Source organism: Felis catus, chromosome D2 (genome assembly GCF_018350175.1).
Source record: "Felis catus isolate Fca126 chromosome D2, F.catus_Fca126_mat1.0, whole genome shotgun sequence".
Taxonomy (NCBI): Eukaryota; Metazoa; Chordata; class Mammalia; order Carnivora; family Felidae; genus Felis; species Felis catus.
In genome coordinates this window covers 12,190,518-12,215,473 of record NC_058378.1, presented here as the reverse complement: position 1 = coordinate 12,215,473, position 24,956 = coordinate 12,190,518, and the positions used below count along the sequence as shown (strand labels likewise).

Here is a 24,956-nt window from a genome sequence, read left to right as displayed (position 1 = left end):
CCCAAAATAAATAAACGTTCAAAAAAAAGAAAGAAAATTTAGATATTTGGTCTTAAGGATTTTAGAAAATATTATTAGTATTTGGGGTTGGGAGAGTGTTGGTCAAGAAAATGACGATGGATGTATTCAGAATTGTAATCAGTTTAGAGGTCACCCACAGAGGATAATATTTTTCTATTTTGAAACACATTTTTGAGAGGAGGCAGGGGTGAGAGGGTGAGCGTCAGATTGGGCTGGGATGTGGGGAGAGATTTGTTGGAAAAAGGCAAGGCATGCTTTTTACATTTTGCAAACTGTGTAATTTCTATCCTATTATTGGAAATTTATGAAATAGGAAGTGGCTGATTATTTTATCGCATACTTCAATCTATTCTGTTAAATTTTGAAACAGAAGAATATTTACAAAAAAAAAATTGTTTTCAGTATAACACCAAAACAAAAAGAATTCCAAGACAGTAAAAGTGATACTTTAGTATGTGAAAGATTAAGAAAAAGGGTGGGGAAGGGATTTGGTCTGTTATCCTTAGTATCCCAAACTATTCACTGTGCAGGGCAGAGCAGTTATTTATTGAGAATTACTAGGCGCTGTTTTAACCATAGATATTATTTTATTAAATCTTCACAACAACCTTGAGAACGGAGTATTATTATTCTCCTTTTTTTCAGCCAGGGAGGTTAAGTGACTTGTCCAAGGGTTGTTGAGGGTGGGGAAGTGTAGCCAGAAAACACACACACAGAATTCTAGATTACAAAGATACAGTCCTGTCTCACAATGAGAGCTTTGTCAAATGCAGAGATGCTGATATTTTATGGCATATTCTGGTCCACCAGGGACGGAGCTGAGTTTTAGAGCCATGCTGCTTAACTCTGAAGACTGTGCTTTGAACTACTAATCGTTTTCTGGGGTTTTTCAATTGCTTTGTACTCAGACTTATCACCTACAACTCTGAGTAGAATCCTGGGATTCTGTATTCCTAATTTCTCACTTACCAATAACCTGTTGCCTTTGTGGAAGGCTGTGTGTGTCTGTGAGTTTTTCGTTCCACAATGTGTACAACTGGGAGCGTCTGATGAAATGAGAGAACTGAGTTTTAGGGCATGCTAAATACTGTCATTCAAGGGTTTTTCTCCAGGTCAGGCTGTGTAGCAATTGCTTCGTCCAACAGAGATCCCTACAGGAGGAGAAAAGGCACCACAGGGAAAGCTAACAAAACCCTCTCAGATGGAGTTTAGTAGGACACGCCATTAAGGGCATCCCTTTGGAGTTAACTGCTGGTCTGACTCAGTTCCAAAAGAAGCCAGAGTTCATGATGCCTAAGAACTCGAGTCAGCTCTCTTTTGGAACCAGCCAACGAGACTCCAGGAGGCAAGAGCACAGATCAGTTCTCCCCGTGCAGGCGTGCTGTCTTAGTGCAGGAACGCTCTCTAAGATTTGGGTCCCACCAGGATTCAGCATGAACGTGATGTCGCAGTGCCAAGGACTCTCTTTATATTAAAAAAAAAATTGCTGGGGCTCTTGGGTGGCTCAGTTGGTTAAGCATCTGACTCTTGGTTTAGGCTCAGGTCATTATCTGTTTGAGTTTGAGCCCTGTATTGGGCTCTATGCTGACAGTGGGGGGCCTGCTTGGGATTCTCTCCTCTCTTTGCCCCTTCCTGGCTTGTTCTCTCTCTCTCTCTCTCAAAAAAAAAAAAAAAAGATTAATTTAAAAAAATTAAAAGAATTCTGCTTTTCTTTAACTTCACATTATGGAAAGTTTCAAACATACACAAAAGCAGGGAGAATGCAGAATATAGTGAATCCTTCTGAACCCAACTGGCCAAGGAAAACCTGTTTCGCGGATAGGGGATGTCTGATTCTTCCACCCCCCCCCCCAGCTTTATGGAGGTGTAATTGATTGACAGATAAAAATTATAGATATTTAAAGTGTACAGGATGTTTTGATATATGCATACATAGTGAAATGGTTACCAGGGATGTCCACCTCTAAAAGGGAAACAGTTTTTATGTTCAACAAGTGTTTTATTCCGTAAGAAATTTTTGAAAGATTCAGCACAGAGCAGAACTTTGAAGGAGGCCATTTGTCACCTGCCCCCTTTAATCTTTTTTTTTTAAGTTTATTTACTTATTTTGAGGGACAGAGAGAGTGAGGGGGAGCGGGGCAGAGAGAGAGGAAGACAGAGAATCCCAAGCAGGCTTTGCACTTTTCAGCATGGAGACTGATGTGGGGTTTGAACCCATGAACCGTGAGATCATGGCCTGAGCCGAAACCAAGTTGGACACTTAACTGACTATGCCACCCAGGCGCCCCTCACCTTCTTCCTTTAAACGAAAGATTCCCAAGACCTGCCTTTCCAGACATCACCCGCATTTTAAAGGTAACCTTTCTAGGATGATAATCCCGTTGTCTAATTCCAGGAAGAACCCTCAGCATAGATTTCAGGCTGACAAGAGGAGACGCTGGCATGGTGTGAGGTGTTTTGGGCAGAGGCAAAGCCTCTTAGCATCCTGTAAATGTGAATGGTTCACTGCTACGAGTTTGTGCCCGTGTGTCTGTACTGATAGGGTGTGTGCTGTGTGTAAGGAGTCTCTCTCACCTCCTGCTGCAAACTGATCTGATAAAGTGACCCTATAACCTCTTTCAGGGTTATTGGTCTAGTTCCTTCTTAGTTCGTATGACCTCTGCTTTCACCGCGTTGGACGGTGAGCTTGGATCAGAGACAGGAGGTGGGGAAGATGTCTGAGGATGCTGAATTTGATACATCTGTGTCTTTATTTCCTCCACCACCCCCAGAGTACAGCCGGAGGAAGGAGAGAAGAGACATTTAAAGGGTTCTTGGGGAAAGGTTATTTTTAGGGGCAGTCTTGCCAAGACTGCTTCCGGGGATTTTATTTAGACCTAGATCAGGCCCTTGCCTGCTTACATGTGTGCATATCTAGGGGAGTCCTGGAAGTGATGGGGGGGGGGTGGCTGCATGCATGCCAAGTCCCAGGCTACGTCACTCTGTGCAAAAACTCACTTTTATTTACTTTATATCCCCCCTCCCAGCTTTACTGAGATATAATTAACATAACATGGGAATGCAAGCTGGTGCGGCCACTCTGGAAAACAGTATGGAGGTTCCTCAAAAAATTAAAAATAGAACTACCCTATGACCCAACAATTGCACTACTAGGTATTTATCCAAGGGATACAGGTGTGCTGTTTCCAAGGGACACATGCACCCCCATGTTTATAGCAGCACTATCAACAATAGCCAAAGTATGGAAGGAGCCCAAATGTCCATCGATGGATGAATGGATAAAGAAGATGTGGTATATATATACAATGGAGTATTACTCGGCAATCAAAAAGAACGAAATCTTGCCATTTGCAACTACGTGGATGGAACTGGAGGGTATTATGCTAAGTGAAATTAGTCAGAGAAAGACAAAAATCATATGACTTCACTCATATGAGGACTTTAAGAGAAAACAGATGAACATAAGGGAAGGGAGGCAAAAATAATATAAAAACAGGCAGGGGGACAAAACAGAAGAGACTCCTATAAATATGGAGAACAAACTGAGGGTTACTGGAGGGGGATGGGCTAAATGGGTAAGGGGCACTAAGGAATCTACTCCTGAAATTGTTGCACTGTATGCTAACTAATTTGGATGTAAATTAAAAAAAATAAAAAATAAAATTAAAATAAATACAGTACAATTTAAAAAAACATAACGTTGTATAAATTTAAGGTGTATGACGTGGTGTTCATTTCTTAGAGCCTCTGTTCTTCATGAAGGGATTTGACGAAAAGGTGGAGTAAGAGGTAGGAAGCCCACATCCAAGTCTGCCCAGAAAGGTCCCACTGGGAGCTGTAGCAATAACTACGTTTCCTCGGACTCTCAGAAGTGGTCCAGGCTAGACGCAAACTCTGAGGTCCCTGTGTTCCAAGGACATACACGTAGCAACCTCAGAGCATTAAAATAACGTTGAGACCCAAGTAATGTATATATAGGATAGCAATGCCTTTTCTCAAAATACGGGCCTATTTCTGAACTTTAAAAAATGCAGATATTGGCGAAGTGAGATTTCTTACGTTTTGAACAGATTTAAATACCAGAGTCTAGTAATTTCCAAATCTTTTAATTCATGTATCTTTTAGAAGGCCAAGCCTTGCAGAGAGCCATGGGGGTGGAGCCCTGTGTGTGGAGGGACACGGGGCCACCGACCCCCCACGGTGGGTCAGTCTCCCCTCTGAAATGCATGCCACCGTGTGCTTTTGGTATTTGATATGTTATCTTTATGGTTTCATCAATACTGTGTAGATTCACACTTCAGACAGTTTGATATCAATATGTGCTGTGCTTTAAGAATGCTTATTTTGTGAGTCTGAAAAACGAAGGGTCACACGTTATTCAAATAGGTAGCGCGGTCACCAAAGTCAAATTCTATCTAGCTTTGTTCCTCAGACAATTTAAGTTTTATATATTTATGTTTATATTTGAAAACATACATATATATGTAAACTCTGGGAGTGCAGCGATGATAATAAGTACATTTACTGTGTGATAAAATCATGCTTCCTGTAAAAATTCCCCGTGTTTCTATAATCAGACACAGGTGGGGCTGTCACTGGCGGAGTCCTTTAAGGACTTGGTAAGGAGGCCGGAAAAATCCTGTCAGAAATACCTGCTGTGTGACAGTGGGTTGTATTGCTGTGACTGGCATCTGGGTAACTGGATATTATGGACTCCAAAGGATTTCTGTTCTGCGATCCTAGAGCTTGGACAGCGCGTACCTTCTCCGTTAGGGTTTTGAAATGTGATGTCGAAATAGGGATTTTAATGTGAAACTTAAAAAAAAAAAAAATCCTGGAGGAGCCCTCCATTGGTTAACTTCAGAAATCTGGGGTTGCTTAATTATATGCAATTTAGGCAGTTTTTCTTTTTCAGGGAGAAATCTGCAGGATTAATGAAGTAAAGCTAGCTTAACGTAATTGCAGATAACCAGGATGAAGACCAAAGAATCTAGGCTAACACGTTGTATATACTTCCCCGAGTTACTTTTTTAAGATACATTTCTGCATAAGTCATACACGTTCCCTACAGAAAATATGGATAAGAAATTTTTAAAAGTCACAATCTAGAGAAAACTGGTGTTAACATTTTGCCATATCGTCTACTAGAACACTTTATGCTATAGTATGGAAGCATATGTTTATGAATTTTGTATCATAGTATGTAATTGTCTGAAATGGCTCACGATATGGAGGCTTCATCGTATATTTTTGTGAACACTGTCCACTCAGCATGAGCCCTAGGCAAGAACATTTTGAAGGAGGAAATCGGAGCCTGGTTCCCTCAGGACGGAGTGAGCAGGAACTTTGGAAATGGCCGGCTCCCCTGTTTTTACCCCTTCTGCTAACCAGAGGTTTCCCCGTGTGGAGAGGAATCCTGTAGACGTACCTGATGGGGACTGTTTCTGGTTTAGGATTGCGCTCTGGCCCCAAACACCAATGCAGAGCATGTGGTGTCTTACGGAGAGCTGTTTCGTTCTAAATGAGCACTTTAATCCCTTATGAGGCAGCCATTTATTTGGGTCCCTGAAAGTAGTAACATTTTGGTGAACTGTTCCTTCAGTTCCCCGGATGGGCCGAGGAGGGAAACATCAGTTTGCTTTTCTAAAGAAAAGCCTTGCATTCATCCTCAGGAACAGAATAATAAAAGTATAATAAATGTTGCTGTTGCCTAAAACCAAGCAACAGTTGGGTTTGCCCTGTCACTGAGCCACATCTTGCACATAATTACCCAGGCTGCAAGGGAACAAGTTATTTTGGGAAGCATAGCTCAGGATCAATCATATGTAAGGCTGTTTGTTGGGAGCTGTAGATGCTTGCTTACCAGAAAGTCCTCAAAGGAATTCTCCACATAGCTCATGCCAGCTTGGGGGAGGCAGGTGTGACCCCAGAGAACTCCCAGCCAGTGGCTAAGTCAGGCTCCTGGCCCGGGAATTGCTCTGTCTTGGCTGACCAGGCACCTGAGAGCTTTCATGTGGTTCTTTGAGCTTACCCCTGCCTCCTTTATTAAAAAAAAAAAAACAAAAACAAAAAAAAAAAACACACAAAAAAACCAAAAAACAAAAAACCTTTTAGAGCAAGAATGACTGAGACTCTGATATTGAAGATACTTGATCTGATTAGTTTAACACATGCGTCCAGCCCTAGAATAGTTTGGGTAGAATCTGCGCATTTCTAACCTCTGCCTTTTTCCATTCAACAGTTAAAACGGGGGAGTTTCACCAAGATCATTTACTAACGGTCCTTTAGAAGAGCTAGGACTTTTTTTTTTAAATAAAAGGTTTTAAAAATAAGTTTTATAAATTTTTATATAAATATTTTGTTTCCAAAAAATTCAAAACCATTTTTTTTTTTTGTTTCAAAACACGGAGAATCGGTGGAGCAGAGACGTGTCTGATGTTCTTGCTTGTTACTTTACGTACTTTGCCGATAATAGGAATGTAGAGATGAGTAACTGTAGCTGAGAAATGAAAATCAAGAGCATGAGTAATAGAGACTCCTGTGAGTGGTGATAAAATGTTTGTGGGAAATTTTCTTGAGCAGGGAGGAAATTAACAGATGGAAATACTTGAGCTTCTAGATAAATGTAAGATCTTTATGAAACAGGGAAACGTGCTAAATAATTCAACCCAAATTTAGTATTATTTATGGTGATTCGTATGAGAGGGAACATGGGGACACGTATTAGACTTTAAATGGAGGCTTTGACATGGAAAAGGAATCCAGTAAGCTGAGACTTAGGACAGTTGTCATTTTCACAGGACAAGGGAAGCATACCGTCACTTAAGATCAGCAAATGATAGACTTCGATTCCGCACATCATTCTTGTCTTCACTGAAATCAATAACATTTTGATCGGAATAACGAATATTGTAGCGTGTTTGAGGGTTGACCTGTCTTTAGAAAATGGACCCTAAAGCCTGAAGTATGAAAAGACAATTCTTAAATAAAGGTAAAAAGCGTGACTCTCACACAAACATAGAAGTGAATGCATGTTGGGGCGCCTGGGTGGTGCAGTCGGTTGAGCGTCTGACTTCAGCTCAGGTCACGATCTCACGGTCCGTGAGTTCGAGCCCCGTGTCGGGCTCTGTGCTGACTGCTCAGAGCCTGGAGCCTGTTTCCGATTCTGTGTCTCCCTCTCTCTCTGCCCCTCCCCTGTTCATGCTCTGTCTCTCTCTGTCCCAAAAATAAATAAACGTTGAAAAAAATTAAAAAAAAAAAAGTGAATGCATGTTAAAGATGTTATTTAACTCATTAAAGAAAAATGAAGAGGAGTTAACGAGCAGTTCAAGAGAAAATCCAAAGAAGAGGCACATTTATAGGTTAGGAATAGCGACATGAACGTCCACAGGGCAGGAGACGTTTTTCTATGGGAGGAAGGAGGATGGTCCCTGTACAGAACAGAATGCCTTTCTTGTCTATAGGCAAGAATGATTTGATTGTTCTCCTTTATCTATGATTTAGGAGTTGGACAATAGCATAGGAGGGGTGCTGTAGGCAAGGCACAGGTTTCCTATTGAAGCCTAGACTTTTCCCGATACAAGGTAGCCTTATTAGTTGTCCTTACCCCTTTCCAAATTCGTAACTTTACTCTGTCCCGTCCTTTTCTGGAAGTTGTGGAGGAGAGTCCACATACTGGAGAGGCCATTCCTCAAGCCGGAATCAGTCTGGGCTAGATTTGGCTTTGTGAAAAAACCTAAAAACCATTTTTTTTTTCCTGTTAGCAGCCTTAGGGCTTTACAGAACCTTTCTTTCTGTATTCTGAACAGCCCAGGACCTAAATGGAAGTCAGTCTTAGGAGCCTGGTGACTGAAGCCCAAAATTCACGGTTCAGAATTTCTGATGAAAACCAGACATGGGTGGAACTATCTTTCCAAGTGCTGGGAGAGCCATCTTTAACCTACCCACTTAAAGGATCATCCATTAGCCTGATTCTATTTTCGGATACCCTCAGCCATGAGGTTGTCTTTTATTTTTTACAAGGGTTTTTTTTTTTTCCTTCTTTTTTTGGTAAGGTTACAGAGTCTCTTTTAACATTTAAGGATTCCGTAATGAAGTTTGACACGATAATTTTTTAAAAACCTGGAACTTGAACAGATAGCAGATTTTAAACTCCTCAGTCTTTTTTATTTTTTCAGTAAAAAAAAAAAAAAAATCTGACTGCTTTCGTCTTTACTAACTGTCCCAGAAAGTCTGGCAAATGAGATCCTATTGAGCAAATACTGAGTGCTAGTATGCTCCAGCCACCTGTCAGGAGCACAGAGCAAAGACCCCCGCTTATAAGTGTATCACTTACACCAGCATTTTATTTTATTTTAATTTTTTAAATATAATTTATTGTCCAGTTGGCTAACATACAGTGTATACAGTTGCCCTTGGTTTTGGGGGTAGATTCCCTTGATTCATCACTTACATACGACACCCAGTGCTCCTCCCAACAAGTGCCCTCCTCAATGCCCATCCCCCATTTCCCCTCTCCCCCAACCCTCCATCAACCCTCAGTCTGATCTCTGTATTTGAAGAGTCTCTTATGGTTTGCCTCCGTCCCTCTCTGTTTGTAACTATTTTTTTTACGTGGTGTCCCACATCAGGTATTTCTGACAGTATTTTTTCTGCTTTCCCACCAGGTCCTTAAAGGACTCTGATAGTGACAGTCCCCCTTGAGTTGTTCGTAGGCTACCCTACCCCCCAATTTGAGATTGCCAGACATCCTAACTTTGGGTAGAAGAGACCCCCGGACGCTGCTTGCTGACAGAACTTGGGGGGGGGGGGGTGGGCAGTGAATCATCAGTGGAAAAAGACTTCTTCTTTTTTCCCCACTTACTTTGTCTTTGAGTAATTAAATTTGTATTTCTTTTTTTTTTTTTAATTTTTTTTTTTCAACGTTTATTTATTTTTGGGACAGAGAGAGACAGAGCATGAACGGGGGAGGGGCAGAGAGAGAGGGAGACACAGAATCAGAAACAGGCTCCAGGCTCTGAGCCATCAGCCCAGAGCCTGACGTGGGGCTCGAACTCACGGACCGCGAGATCGTGACCTGGCTGAAGTCGGACGCTTAACCAACTGCGCCACCCAGGAGCCCCTTAAATTTGTATTTCTGAGTATCCCTGGGATTCAAGTTAAAAACAGTACTTTGGGGGCACCTGGGTGGCTCAGTCAGTTAAGCGCCTGACTCTTGGTATCAGCTCAGGTCATGATCTTATGGTTGGTGAGTTCCAGCCCTGAGTCAGGCACAGAACCTTCTTGGGATTCTCTCTCCCTTTCTCTCTCTGCCCCTCCCCTGCTTGCTCTTTCTCTCTCTCAAAATAAATAAACATTAAAAAAAAAAGCAGTGTTTGGTACTGTTGAGCTTCCAGCTTATTTATGACTGGAATTGTCAGCATTTCAAGTGTTGAAAATTCAAATAAGTGCTAGTCCTCTCTGTGTGAATCCAGGTATGCCTGCTGGGTGTTGGGTTCTGTGGGTGATACAGAGGTGAGTAAGACAGGATTACTGTGGTCGTTTTGGTGTAGGCTTGCAGGCATATGAAAGTCTGAGAAATCAGTGTGTGTCTGCCATTTGCAATGGGATGAAATGGGATTTGCCTTTTTTTTTTTTTTTTTTAGAGGGAAAGTGACTCATCTTTATTTCAAGGATTTGCCTTTTTATAAGAGTTAATTTTTAAAAACTTTTTAAATGTTTATTTACTTTTGAGAGAGGAGCAGACAGAGGCAGGGAGAGAGGGAGACACAGAATCCGAAACAGCCTCCAGGTCCGAGCCGTCCGCACAGAGCCCGACGTGGGGCTTGAACTCGTGAACAGTGAGATTGTGACCTGAGCCAAAGTCGGACGCTCCACCGACTGAGCCACCCAGGTGCCCCTTACAAGACTTAAATTTTAAGGCTCTTTATACTTAGTGTATTTGGAACCAAGTCCTGATGCAAATGTAGCCCTTTATATTGATTGTCTCTTGGGAAAAAAAAATTACCCAGGCATAATATTTTTTCCTGCTATCAGCCAGAGTTAATGTTCTGAACACCTTGTGCCTTGAGGAAGTGAAGAGATGCTAACGATGTTCTTTGTTCTCTGACCAGTGGTGTGAGTACTTGTGGAAAATGCGGAAAAGATGAAGACCTGGCATCTTTCCGGCTTCTTGGATCCCAGACCTTCTCGCCTCCCTTTTCTGTCTGTATTACTGCAACAGTTTATGAACTGTGCTAAGCAACAGCTTGTTTATGCTTAGTTATTGGAGGTGGAATATCTCTTATGCTCAAGTAGACTGAGATCGTGACTGTAGGCTGTCTGTTTTTCTATGCGATGGTTTAATTCCCTTTTAAATTAAACCCCAAAGCACCTCAGCTCTCTCTGAATTATTGCCATCACTGAGTGCTGTTCTTTTGTGTTTCTACATTTGTGACATATTTTGCGTTCTCTTTAATTCATCACGCATCACAGTCAACTCGTTGAATTAGGTCAACGGTGCATTCCTTAGGGGAAGAAACAAGCCCCAGGAGAGAGGAGCCGACTTGCCCACACCAGATGCTGAGCCGGTCACAGAGCTAGGCTTCAGATTTTAGGGCTGCTGTTCTTCAGTGACTGCTGACCTGAGCTGTTGCACGCTGTGTTATCTAGCAGGATCTTGGAGCTCTAAGCCGAGGACTGCCCACTGGGTGCTTAGGTCCCTGGTTAACATTAGGGCTCCGTCTTGCAATTGGTTGTAGCACAGGCAGGATCCTTACAAATAACCCTTTAATGCTTACATGCTTCTTTCTCTGGTTACATTTTTTTGTAATGTTGTGTGAATATGATGTCGTGTGGCAACCTTGAAGGTTTGGGATTTTTTTCAAGATCAGATGACTATGCTGACCAGTCAATATTGAGAGTGACTTCTGGGTCCACACCCAGCACTTCCTTAAATGTTTTCCAAGATGGTTATGTGTCTGAATATTTAAATGTAAGACTATGTTGCTGATTTCTGGTGTGATTCTGGAGTGGCCCATCGTATGGATCGCCCAGCGCATGTCCTCACGTGGTGTGTGGACTGGAATCTCTCTCTCGGCTGAGGGGACGGTGAAGCTTTGTGGTGAGCCAGAACGTTCTGCCTCTGCAAGCCACAAGGGGCAGGAATTTCTGCCCTCTCTGTCAGTGGGCTCCCTGCTCTTTGTAAGGGTACTGTCTCCTTTTTAAACACTAAAGCTGAAATCACGTTTACTCCAGAGGAACAGCTCTGACCTCCTCTCCTGCATTAACCGGAGATTTTATAAATCTGTGCAGCATTCTAGATGCTCCCCACCCCTTACTTTTCAAATATTAAAACACACACACACACACACACACACACACACACACAAGTGATTAGAAGAAATCTTGGCAAATTGGGAGTCTATGGAGTGGAAAAGAACACACCATTAAAGTGATTATTGTAAATAGAAAAATAAATGGAGCATTTTTAGAAAAATCAACTTAAACCACAGAGTGGTTTCCGGTAGGTGTACATGAGAGTGTGTTCAGAACCAGTGCAGTAGGTAACGCTGGCTGACCAGCTTTCACAGTTCTTCTCCTCCTGATAACTTTTTCAACAATTTCATAGAGTTGATCGTGACAGTTATCCCGTGTTTTTGTAGCTGGGAAAGTGTCAGGGCATGAAGGACAAACAGTTACATGGAGTCAGAGTCAGAAATAGAATCTGAGTTCTGAGCCATGACTGCAGGCTGGGCCGGGCTTGACCTCCGCCTCTCCTGGGGCCCACTGTCCCCGCTTACCTGGGGCCAATTCGTCCCACCCCACAGGATGCGGGCCAGGATGGACACGGCGAGCCTCCCGGTGTCTCCACTCGCTGGGGAAAGCAAGCTATGGGCAATCTCAAAGTCACAGAGCGCTTTGACAATGCCCCAAACTGATTTGGATCTGACAACAGTACTGTTTCATAATTGGTGGGCTTGAAAGCTAAGACCTTTGTACCCCCTGAGCCTCATGCAGTGGGCCTCTGCCCAAATGTCCCAACCCTCAGCGGGCCCTCTTCTGTTTCATTCGAAAAATCCCGTAAGCTTTTCTGAGTGCCCGTTTCAGGAAATGTGATCTGAAATGAGTATTTTATGGCATTATCATCAGTTAAAGCTAGTTTAACAAGAATGAAGGAAATGTATAGGTGTTGTCTTGCCATATTTTTGTTTAGTAAATTGAACAGTTAGTCTTACAGGAGGCAGGCCACACCTAGAACCAAATTGCTGAAAGAATTAATAATTAACTGATAGTATGAAATAGACTGCTATGCAGACAACCATGTCAGACTCAAGGTGGATTTTTTTTTTTTTTTGGTCCTTATCTGGGTAATAATCTCTTCCAGGTAGAGATATGAACTTGTGTTATGTCAATAACTGTAGTTATTACGCATCTTGATTAAAAGACCTTCCCTTTTTCTCTGTGGAAAAGTCTACAATATAGGTGTTTATGTCTATAGGCTTAATTCATTGAAAAAGAAACCAAATGCAAATGTATAGCCTTCAGTAACACAGGCTTATCTCAGCATTTCATGTAGTACTTTTTTTGTCATTTAGCACAATGTGCTGGTTGGCATAGAATTCATCTTTGAGAAAGACAGTGGTCAGTCTTATAGTTCTTGTGGACTAACTAGGGGCTTTGCCGGTACATTTTTCATGAAGAAGGAGTGGCCTCGCCCACCACTGAATGGGACCGACAGACAGTTCTTGGTAACAGCTACTCCTGGGAAACTCCTTCAACAGATATTGTTCTCAGCCACCATGTTTCAGGGGTTAAAGAACATTTTCTGGGTCTCTCGATTACGTTTCAGAATATAACAGAGGAGGGACCGCTGATAGTTTGAATATCCTTCAGGCTTTCTGTGTGAAAACCTCTTCCTACAAGCCATGGGAACACAGCCTTCACCTCTGGGCCCTTCTCCTTTGCACCCTGTTTCTGAAGAGTTTTTATGCCATGGCCAGGGTAGGTCTGTATTTGGGAAGATCAGTCTGCGCCCCCAGGACTGCCCATCCTGGCCGGTGCCTCACAGGTGGTGATTCCTTCTCTTTTGGGAAGAGATGCTGATATTTGCTCCTGTTGTCTCAGGAATATACATGTCGAGACAGTGCTTTCCACTGCCTTCCCGCCTTTTCCTTTTGTTTTCATGTGAGCTTCTTTGGAAGGCGGTAAGGACTTCAAATACTATCAGCCTTTCCTTTCTGGAGATATGGATCTTCCTTGACTTCTGATGGGGTTACATTTGGATAAACCCATTGTAAGTTGAAAATACCGTAAGTCAAAAATGCATTCTCTACAGCTAACTTCCTGAATATCATAGCTCAGCCCAGCTGACTTTCATCGTGCTTGGAACACTTCTCTTAGCCTGCGGTTGAGCAAGAGCTTCTAACACCACGCCTGTTTTATAACAGAGTGTTGACTGTCATGTAGTTGAATACCGTACCAAAAGTGAGCGACAGAAGGGCCATGTATATGGGTGCAGAATGTTGGTAAGTGTATCAGTTGTTTACCCTCGTGGTCCTGTGGCTGTCAAGGAACTGCTGTCCCTGACCAGCGTCACAAGAGAGGACCCTACCACATAGCACAAGCCTGGGAAAAGCTACAGATCCAAAAGTCCAAGTATGGTTTCTACTGACTGCGAATGGCTTTTATGCCGATAGGAAGCCAAAAATTAGAAGTCGGACCATCGTAAGTCAGGAACATCTGTAGATGGTTCTGTGGTTTCCTGTCGGGTTATCTTTGGATGGCCCTGAAAGTTTTTTTTCCACATGCCTGTCTTTGAGCTGCAGAAAGCATTGGTACTTATCGCTAGGTGTAGAGGCGTGGGGAATGAGCTGTTCTCCAGGAGGGAGGTAGAGGAAGCAGGAGAGGAGGTTGGAGAACCTCACCTGTGACTGAGCAGTTTCTGGGTTGAGCTGTGACCTGCGGAGACTGTGGCCTGTTTCCTTGTTGGACTCTGTCTAGTTCATAGAGCATCGTTTTTCCTAAGAAAGGACATCTGGCTTGGTAGTCTGGTTTGACCCAAGGAGCCTGCCTCAAAAACCGTGTGGACCTACCCTCATTCCACGCTAGCCCTCCAAGATTTAGTTCCCACAGACTTTAAAGATGTGCGTTGCTATCAGCCAGCAAGACAAGCCACAAAGAAGCCTTCGGGTAAGACGTATGGAGGTTTGCTCTGGCTGTTGTTGCTCTGTCTCCTCCATAATTAGCAGGCTTTTCCGAGAAACCGAGGACGATTGGAAATGCATTAAGAACAGTCTCTATAGACCGTGGTAATTAAAACTGTAAATAGAATGAAAATTAAATGTTCTAACAAAGCTTAAAATTCCTTTTCAGAGTGCACTGGCCTCTTTGCAAGCTATTATCTCAGAGCTGTTGGGGTCCTTTCTTCACATTCCAATTGGTTAGTTACCACCTTTATTGGCTCCTTGGAATGCTCATTAAAGATAGGGACCCTTCATTAGACTTAACTAAATAAATTGACCTTTTCGGTTAGATTCATTCTCTGGATTTGCACAAAGGAATAATTACCTCTGGGAAATTACCTTCCCTGTTATGTATACCTATAAAAAGGTAGGATCAAACAGACCTCCACAGTGTTGCATAGCGGGGTCAGGAAGCTTGCGCGGATTTCATGAGCAGCTTTGGGGTTCTATCCGGGAGTGTTTCTGATACTTTTATTATGAAAGGACTTAAATCATGTGGTAACAGGATAAGGTAATTTTCACCAGCAGTAGTTGCTCATTTTAAGTTGAATCTGAACAAAAAGAACTCTATAAATATTTTAGGTCATGATATTTTTTGCCTGTCAATTCAATTTTTAAAAATCATGACCTACAACAGACACATGAAAAGATGCTCAATGTCACTCCTCATCAGGAAAATACAAATCAAAGCCACACTGAGATACCACCTCACATTGGTCAGAGTGGCTAAAATGAACAAATCAGGAGACTGTAGATGCTGGCAAGGATGTGGAGAAACGGGAACCCTCCTGTACTCTTGGTGGGAATGCAAACTGGTGCAGCCGCTGTGGAAAACAGTGTGGAGGTTCCTCAAAAAATTAAAAACAGATCTACCCTACGACCCAGCAATACCACTAGTAGGAATTTATCCAAAGGATACAGGAGTGCTGATGCATAGGGGCACATGTACCCCACTGTTTATAGCAGCACTTTCAACAATAGCCAAATCATGGAAAAAGCCCAAATGTCCATCGATGGATGAATGGATAAGGAAGATGTGGTTTATATGTACAATGGACTACTATTTGGCAATGAGAAAGAATGAAATCCTGCCATTTGCAACAACATAGATATGGAACTGGAGGGTATTATGCTAAGTGAAGTAAGTCAGTCAGAGAAAGACAGATGTCATATGTTTTCACTCATATGTGGAATTTGAGAAACTTAACTGAAGACCATAGGAGAAGGAAAGGGGAAGAATAGTGTCAGAGAGGGAGGCAAACCATAAGAGACTTTTAAATACAGAGATCAGACTGAGGGTTGATGGGGGTGTGGGGAAAGGGGAAAATGGGTGATGAGGATTGAGGAGGGCACTTGCTGGGAGGAGCACTAGGTGTTGTATTAAGCAGTGAATCACGGGAATCTACCCCCAAAACCAAGAGCACACTGTATACACTGTATGTTAGCCAATTTGACAAAATATTATATTAAAAAAAAATCATGGCCTGTTTTCTTGTGCCTGTCCCAACAGGTTAGATATATGATTAATCTCAGTATTTTGAGTTAAAAAAAAAAAAACAAAAAACCAAAACCATGTTTAAAGTAGTTTTTCTTGCTGAAAATGGGGCCTGGGATGTGTTTTACTGAAGGATAACTGTCTGGAAACAGCTTAACTGTCCATCCACAGGGAGCTAGTTACCTAAAGTATGGTATATGCACTACAGGGAAATACTATGTAGCCATGTAAAGGAATGATCTGTACTGATGCAGAATGACCCCTAGGTTATATTTTTTAAGTGGGTAAAAAAAAATCCAGGTACAGAACAATGCGTATACTCTGATTTGTATTAAAGGGACAAAAAACGATGTGTGTATCTGTCTCTATATCTGTCGAAGATCATTGAGGAGATACACAAACGAATGTGTGTGTTCCCTCTGGGGAAGAAAGCTGGGTGGTTGGGAGTGGGAAGAAAGGGATACTTTTCACTTCATACCCTTTTGTACCACTTGAGTTTTTTTTAAGTTTTTAAAATTTATTTTGAAAAAGAGAGAGCGAGTGCACACGCGCAAGTGAGGGAGGGGCAGAGAAGGAGAGGGAGAGGGAAAGTCCCAAGCAGGCTCTGCACAGACAGCACAGAGCCCGATGCGGGGCTTGAACCCATGAACCGTGAGATCATGACCTGAGCCAAAGTTGGATGCTTGACCGACTGAGCCACCCAGGTGCCCCTACGTGAAGTTTGAACCAAGGAAATTCATTACCTATTCAAAAAGTAAATAGATAGGGGTGCCAGGGTGGCTCAGTTGGTTAAGTGTCCGACTTGGGCTCAAGTCATGATCTCATGGTTTGTGAGTTTGCGTCCTGCATCAGGCTCTGAGCCTGCTTCGGATTCTGCCTCCCTCTCTCTCTGCCCCTCCCCCAACTCATGCTCTGTATCTCTCCCTCTCTCTCTCTCTCAAAAATAAATAAACTTAAAATAAAAAATAAATCGCTTCTCGGCCTTTTGACTAAGATCAAGTGTAAAAAAAAAAAGTAAATAGATAAACTAATATTGAAATAAATAAACGATGGACTCTTTGTAACAATCTTAGTTTCAAACACCAAAGTTGGGTTATCTAGAGTAACTCTGTCCCATAGAGCTTTCCATGATGCTGGAAATGTTCCCTATGGGCACCATCCAGCTCAGTAGCCACCAGCCACATGTGGCTTTTGAGCACTTGAAAAGTGGCTGTGCCCAGCAAGAAAAAGAGCGCTTGAAAAGTGGCTGTGCCCAGCCACATGTGGCTGAGGTCAGAGAGATTGTTACCTGTTTTCCCCTCTAGGGTTTTGATGGCTTCCTGTCTCACATTTAGGTCTTTCATCCATCTTGGGTTTATTTTTGTCTGTGATGTAAGAAAGTGGTCTAGTTTCATTCTTCTGCCTGTTGCTGTCCAGTTCTCCCAGCACCGTTTGCTAAAGAGATGGTCTTTTTTCTATTGGATACTCTTTCCTGCTTTGTCAAAGATTAGTAACCAAGAGCGCACTGTATACACTGTATGTTAGCTAACTTGACAATAAATTCTCTTTTAAAAAATAAGGAAAAGAGAAGTGGCTTGTGCAACTGAGGAACTAAAATTTTAATTTCCTTTAATTTTTATTAATTTACGCTTAAATGGCTACACATGGCTAGTAGCTGCCCCATCGACTGGGGATAGATCTAGAGTATATGGTTTCAAGTTGTTCTTCTGTTTAAAGCTGACTAAAGTTTAGATGTGTTTTGGGAGACCTAATTGTTACTGTAGGCTCGCCGAGTAAAATGAATTCCTCTAAGTCCAAGAAAACGCCTACATTTTTGCCCTTGAACTTAATGCCATCACATATTTGTTGAAAGAAGTGACAATCAGGTTTTTAAATCTTCTTTATTACTCAGGAAAATCATTTTTATGGAAACTATGTCTTTTTGTGGCGTTGCATGAAAGCTGTTTGTTTTTTAGGTATTCATTTTGTCATCTAGAACACAGACCCTATCTGCGTGTCTCCCCACAGAGTAACGTGCCGGGCATTTTGTTCTTGAGCCCCACAGCTGTTGTGAGACAAGGGGACAGTTTGCATTCTTAGCCGGCAGCTGCCAGAAGCACTTCTAAAATGGTTTTGGCAGGAAATCGTGCACAAGTGGAAGCCAAGTTAAATGCGGCTTGAAAAATAAACAGAATGACTTTGGATGTCACTTCATATATAGTCCATCTTTCCACTGAAGATTGTCTTTGTAATTTGTTAACCTGACTAGGCTGTATCTAATGGTCTTTGAGATGCAGGGTCTAGCTCAGGGCCTGAAATATGCCAGCCAGTAGGAAGTTATTGTTACTATTACTGTTATCATTATTTTTAATGACTGACTCTACTGCAAATCTGTTTAATTAATTTAGTTACTGGCTTAACATTGTTGTGCATTCAGGATAAGCTAGATGTAGGTAATTAGTGGTTATGGGTCCCCTCCTCTCTTCTCCTTTCTGCGACACAATACCGCCCACCCTCTGCTCTAAAGTAAGACATTATGAACATTCCTGAAACATTATTTATTCATCCGTTCTGCAAGCAAGCTTATTTTTGTTGTATGCAGGGAATAAGCACACTCTAATGTAGTCTGTATTTCCTACAAAGTAAGAGGTCTTCGGAAGGCATAGGTGTGAACATGGTACCTTTTTTTAAAGTCCATTTATTTTGAGAGAAAGAGCACAAGTGGGAGAGGGGCAGAGAGAGAGAGAGAGAAAATCCCAGGCAGGTTCCATGCTGTCAGTGTAGAGCCAGACACAGGGTTCGATCCCATAAAATGTGAGATCATGATCTGCGCTGAGATTAAGAGTCGGCTGCTCATCCTCCTGAGCCACCCCAATGCCCCTGAACATGGTACCTGTTTGTTTGTTTTTTTTAATGTTTATTTTTGAGAAAGAGACAGAGTGAGCAGGGAAGAGGCAGAGAGAGCGAGAGGGAGACACAGAATCTGAAGCAGGCTCCAGGCTCTGAGCTGTCAGCACAGAGCCCGACACAGGGCTCGAACTGACCAACCGTGAGATCATGACCTGAGCCGAAGTCGGATGCTTCACCAGCTGAGCCACCCTGGCGGCCCTGAACGTGGTACCGTTTTAAACAGAAGGCACAAATTCCTCAGGCTGGCCTATCAAATAAGTGATTTTCTTTTGTCCCTAAAGGGGAAACTAACAAAATCTTACTTTAGTCTTTCAAGTCGTTCTTTCCACCAGATTCTCCCCAGAGGAGTTCCAGCCTCTTAGACTCCCCAGAGTGCATACGATGTCAAGTGTTGTCTGCATGGAGGGGGGCTGGCCGCCGATGGGTCTGTGCCCAGCAGCGTCTGGTTCTCGTTGCAGACCTTCACGGCCTGGTGTAATTCCCACCTAAGGAAAGCTGGCACCCAGATTGAGAACATCGAGGAGGACTTCAGGAACGGCCTTAAACTCATGCTGCTTTTGGAAGTCATCTCAGGTTGGTCCTGGACATTGCATAGCCGTCCTACCCGAATCCCGTGCATCCGCGTGTGAGCCCTAGATATGCGTCTAGTTAGAGATGACTCTATCAGAAATTCCCTTTGAACCTGGCTGGGCAAGAACGTGGTATTATTAGCAAAGAAAACCTTTCCAGAGAGCAGTCTGCCTGGACTTCTTTTTCTGCCCTCAATAAGGAGTAAATTCTGCTTAAAACTGACTCGTTAAAATCATGTTTGTACCACCCACCTCGAGACAAAATAAAAGAAAAAAAAGTGACGTTTATGTGACTACCCACCAAGCTGCCCTCTCTACTCTTAGCCCAGCGAGCGCATCTCCCAAATGTTGTCGTTCATGCAGCCAGCCGGTGTGTGTGTTGGCGTAACTCGGAAAACATGAGCTCAAATCCCAGAGGGGTTGTGTTTTGCCCTGAATTTCAGTTGGCTGGATTAGAGTTTGGATGAGAGGAGGGATCACCCTTGAAGAAGTGTGACTGGGAGGGCGATGGCAAGTCTGCCCCGATCCATATATCTTCATAATCAGGTGTCTCAGCCCTGGCAGCCACCGCGGTGATTTGGACTAGGCTCTCCTGACTTCCTCTAATAGCTAGTCGGCGGCTCCAGACGCTCCCAGGATACCAACCAGCTTTTCTCCGTTCTCCTTTGTTAGTTGGCTCGTATGTGGGCCAAACTGGAGTCTCCCGGCAGATCTGAAAAGCACATGGCTCCACATCAGTCCATTGGTCTTGAAAGTTTCTTTGGTCCGTGTTCCTCTACACTGTGATTTACAGAAGCCAGAGACCCATCAGAAATAGTCAGATACCGTGCTTTCCATTTAAGGAAGCACCGACCCTGAATGTTGGCATCTGGGTTCCACGTCAAGGAATTAGTTTCTCTGTGCCTACGCTCTTCTTTTTTCATCTGACAGGGGAAAGGCTGCCGAAACCTGACCGAGGAAAAATGCGATTCCACAAAATTGCTAATGTCAACAAAGCCTTGGATTACATAGCCAGCAAAGGCGTGAAACTGGTGTCCATCGGGGCTGAAGGTAAATGAGGTGTGAGAAGAATAACCTTGGCTGCCACACTGATCTCACAGTGGGGGGCAGGTGTGCCTGCTGCCGGATGAATTCTTCCCTCCCCCCCTTCTGTTGCTTGTGTCTGCTTCACGTCAGGCTCTCTGGTAGGCTCTGGTGTCTAGAGATGAGAATAAAAGGTAGCATGAATGGGAGGCCAGGCTCCGAGGTTATCCGTAAAGACGAGAGTCAAATATAATGCTGTCTTCTTCAAACCGATTATCGGCATGAGAAAGACCTCAACCTTCCCAGTCACTCTTAAAAAGAACTAATTAATAGGAGGAAAGTGACCTCTTCATTCTCTGGGACATTGGGAACCCTGGAGAGTTTGGTAGGAGCTGAGACTCCCCTGCTTCTTAGTTTACACAACTGAATCCTGTGAACCTGCCACCTGGGGACCCCTGGAAGGATCGGGGTCTAAAGAACAGCCTGTGTTCTGTGTATCTGATGACTTAGAACCCTAGCCCATCTAGTCTTTACACTTTGGAAACTCTTGGGTTGTTTTTGGTGATTATGCATTCACAAGATTTGTGCTTATGATTAACTCAGAATTCATTTAATCTAGAGACATTTGGTTATGAATACTGTATTTATAACTAGACACGCTGCCACACTTACAAAAACATCAACTGGTCTTTCTGCGTATGGATGTAGTTTCCGATAGCTCGGAAGTCAAAGCTTAGGGGAAACGTACAAGTTATAGGAGAAGTTTATGCACCGGTTATGTTATCACGACACTAATTTGTTGTTGTGTTTTCTCACCTAAAGAAATTGTGGATGGCAACGTGAAAATGACGCTGGGTATGATCTGGACCATCATCCTTCGCTTTGCTATTCAGGATATTTCAGTTGAAGGTAAGAGACATGGTTGAAGATCTGATGGTAATAAGATACTTGGAGTGATTGTGTAAATTGAGTTCATAAAGTCAAATTTGAGTAGGGCTTTTAAGCTGGAAGTGCCATTTACATGATTTAAGGAAAGATATGGGAGTTGGGTTTTCACAGGTTTTATATTTGTATGGGAAAAGACCCCAGTAATACTGTTTCATTCACGGGGGTGGAGTCATTTGGGGAAAAGATGAGCACGTGTTCAGAACAGAAGTCGCTCTTTAAAATGAGCCTTTTTTTGAGCTTCTAATTGCTTATTATACTAGTAGGTTCACAACTAGAGCAGTGCTGTTAAGACTTAAAGCTGAAACACTTTTTTTCAGGTGCAAAAAAACAGTTGCAATCTGAGTTCATTCATTCACCCTCCCTCCTTCCCTCCCTTCCTCCTTTCACTGTCTGTTTCTGTCTTTCTGTCCCTCTTTCTGTCTTTCTGTTAACAAAATCTCTATTGTTATTGTATCTTTCGGCCCAACAACTGTTCTGTCACTATAATAGAATCGTAATCCTTGGCGTTCCACCGAAGATGAAAATCTTTAGTCTTTTACGCCCACTGTACTCCTAAATATTTTGATGAATTCAGCACTGTTGAAAAGTGTCAAATTGACATTCGCAAAATTAGAAGTTGGCCTGTTTAGGCTTCACATCACAAAATGTATAGCCGCAGAACATATTTAAATAAGGCGGTGTGAATTGTCCAGCCAGTCAGCATCCTGTCATTTGTCACCTGACAGGTAACCAGGTACCTGCATGGTGAGGGGGGCGTTGTTTATAATTCTGCCCAGGATGGAGTCCCTGTTGACGCTGGTTTTTCAGATGACGTCAGTTGCTAATCAACCAACAAACACTAAAAAAAACCACTAATTTATCTACTGCTGGACCAGATGGCCTGAAGCCTATGGTATTTACCCTTAAGGAGTTTCTTACCCACTTAGGTTATTCCTGTCTGGCTCTGAAGCCCCACTTGTGTCATCTAAAAATCCAAGTAAGATATGATGTATTAAAATCTCAGTAATTCAGGCTCAGAAATGACAGCCAGCTTGAATTAATAAACAGCCTGAATTTGAAAACTTCCATAAATGTACTTTTATTCAAGCACATTTCTTTCATTCCGGCGAAAATAACAAAATGCTTCTTGAAAGTTCTCACTGTATTAAGAGGCGGTAACTCGTAATAACTTTACCAGTTTTACGTACTTCCAGATATAAATATTTAAACAGTTAAACCCACCTTAAAGAACAAATATGAATTTTTTGGTTTTACTATTTTAAAAATGTTTACTTATTTTGAGAGAGAAAGAGTGTGAGCAGGGGAAGAATAGAGAGAGAGAGAGTCCCAAGCAGACTCCATGCTCAGTGCAGAGCCCAGTGTGGGACTTCATCTAACTAGGAGATTGTGACCTGAGCTGAAATCAAGAGTCAGACACTTAACTGACTGAGCCACCTAGGTGCCCCTATTTTTATTTATTTTTATTTTCTTCTACTTTTTTAATGTTTGTTTGTTTTTAAGAGAGAGGGCACATGAGCAGGGGAGGGGCAATGAGAGAGATGGAGACACAGAATCCAAAGCAGGCTCCAGTCTCTGAGCTGTGAGATCATGACCTGAGCTGAAGTCGGATACTTAACCGACTAAGCCACCCAGGTGCCCCAGTGACTGGCAAATTTAAATTTCCATAGCAGTTGTGAGATTTTATTCATCTACTTTACCTCTGTTTGCCTTGCTAGCCTGTTTCATTTAAACTTTGTAATGTACAGTACATTATTTCCTCCTGGCGTACTTTTTCTTATTAGTTCTATTGGCCAGGACCACTAGATAGGGAGTTTCATCCTTCAGCATCTGTACCAATTAATATTTGAATGAGGTCTTAGAACTTTCAGTTGCTTTTCCAAACAAGAATTTTCTAGAGAAGAGATGTGAACAGGAATCATTCGAGTTATTCCATAGCACATGAAATTTTGGGAGTGTGTTTATTTAAACTGGGTTATAGGTCAAAAGGAAGTCAGAACTAGAATGGATAATTTAAATAAATAATTACGGAATACTTATTTTGATACAAAAAAAATAAACTTCAAGCTCTAACTGAAATGGGAGGCCAAGTTCCAGTATTAGTCAAGAGTCCATGTGTTTACAGGGGTTTTCTAAACTGTTAACACTTAAATACAGACAGAATCCTAGATTTTAGGAGCGGGTTTGAGGAACTGTTTGGATATACGTAACTTTGGGTTCTCCAAGAAGCAAGTGCCAGGTGGGTATTAGATGCTGTCTTAGTCTGCCCCAAAACACCATAGACTGAGTGGCTTGAACAGCAGAAATTTATTTTCTCATGGTTGTGGAGGCTAGAAGTCCAAGATCAGGGTGCCACTGTGGTCAGTTTTTGATAAGGACCTTTATTTTGGCTTGTAGATGACCACCATCTTGCTGTGTCCTGTATCTCTTCTTATAAGGGTGCTAATCCCATCATAGGAGCCCCACCCTCGTGACCTTATCTAACCCTAATTGCCTCCCAAAGGCTCCCTATCTAAATAAGGTCAGGGCTTTAACATCAGAATTTTAGGGGGATAGAAACATTTAGTCCAGAACAGACATGCAGGAGATTTGGGGGTGGGGGGGGTGGAGGGGAATGCCTGTGAAGAACAGGAAATGGCCAGTGCGCTTGGCCAACACCCATGCTGGAGAAGGGAAGGGAAGGCTTGGGGGAGAAGAGTCTTACCTGCAATGTGGTCCTTAGGTCTGTTTACAGGCTGGCGGGGAGCCCCTATGCCTCAGTTGCTCTTAGAGGAGCCCCACATGCACAGGATGGCCCAGTTCTAAGGCCCCTCCCTCGCTCAGTCTTTGGCCGGAGCAGCTGAGGAAGTATGGCCTCTGGGGAGTGAGGGGTGGATTCAGAGTGCCACCTGGGACCTCTGTGAGCTGCCCTGTGCTCCCAGCAGCAGGACATCGGAGCCGCACAACTTCATGGCTACCACAGGGGGGTGTTGTTGTTTCCACTTGGTCAGAACTCAGGTGGCCAAACCTGAAATGCACTAATGAAAGCCTTTCAGTATTATAAAAATCACTGGGTAAGGGAGTAAATCTGAGACAACCGTGGCCTCTAGTGAATTCCATTTACCCAGGATTCCAAATGGTAAGTGAATTGAAGGGCAGGTTAGTGAAGTCATAAACTACACACAGATTTTAAAGTTTCCTTTAAAAATGGTAAATTGCCCAAATCCCTGAAGTCTGGTTGTTTGATACTTCTGGTATCATAACTTACAGTTGCTCCTACATTGTCCTTTTCAGGTCTCTCTTTTTATTGTTTAAAGTTTATTGTATTTATTTTGAGAGAGGGAATGAGGGAGGGGCAGAGAGGGAGAGAGAATCCCAAGCAGGCCCCACGCTGTCAGCATGGAGTCCAACGCAGGGCTCGAACTCATGAACCGTGAGATCATGACTTGAGCCAAAAATCAAGAGTCAGATGCTTGACTGACTGAGCCACCCAGGTGCCCCTCCTCTGCAAGTCTCTTAAGTGTCATCACAAGGCAGTCCCTGGGCACTGCCCTTCTACAGAGACCACAGGAAGAGAGGATGTGTTTGATGGTTGCCCACCCCCCCCCCCCCCCAGGATGTCTCCTTTTAGAAAGTGACTGGGAGTTGGGTGCATTAAGTAGTGAGTATTTCCACGCGGACACTTTTTCCTGGCTGTCATTACAGAAACCTCTGCCAAAGAAGGTCTCCTGCTTTGGTGTCAAAGGAAAACCGCTCCTTATAGAAATGTGAACATTCAGAACTTCCACACCAGGTAAGCAGCCAGGGCCCTGG

At 42.9% G+C, this 24,956-nt stretch overlaps 1 protein-coding gene across 2 annotated transcripts in view; it reads left to right on the top strand.

The window, feature by feature from the left end:
* The window catches only part of ACTN2 (actinin alpha 2), a 73,063-nt gene that overhangs the window by 10,496 nt on the left and 37,611 nt on the right, over positions 1-24,956 (top strand). For both annotated transcript variants that reach the window (XM_006937742.5, XM_023240369.2), the window contains exons 2-5: positions 19,086-19,200; positions 20,127-20,246; positions 21,042-21,128; positions 24,849-24,936. In XM_006937742.5, the coding sequence (XP_006937804.3) occupies positions 19,086-19,200; positions 20,127-20,246; positions 21,042-21,128; positions 24,849-24,936 (410 nt within the window). The remainder of the gene's footprint in view (positions 1-19,085; positions 19,201-20,126; positions 20,247-21,041; positions 21,129-24,848; positions 24,937-24,956) is intronic.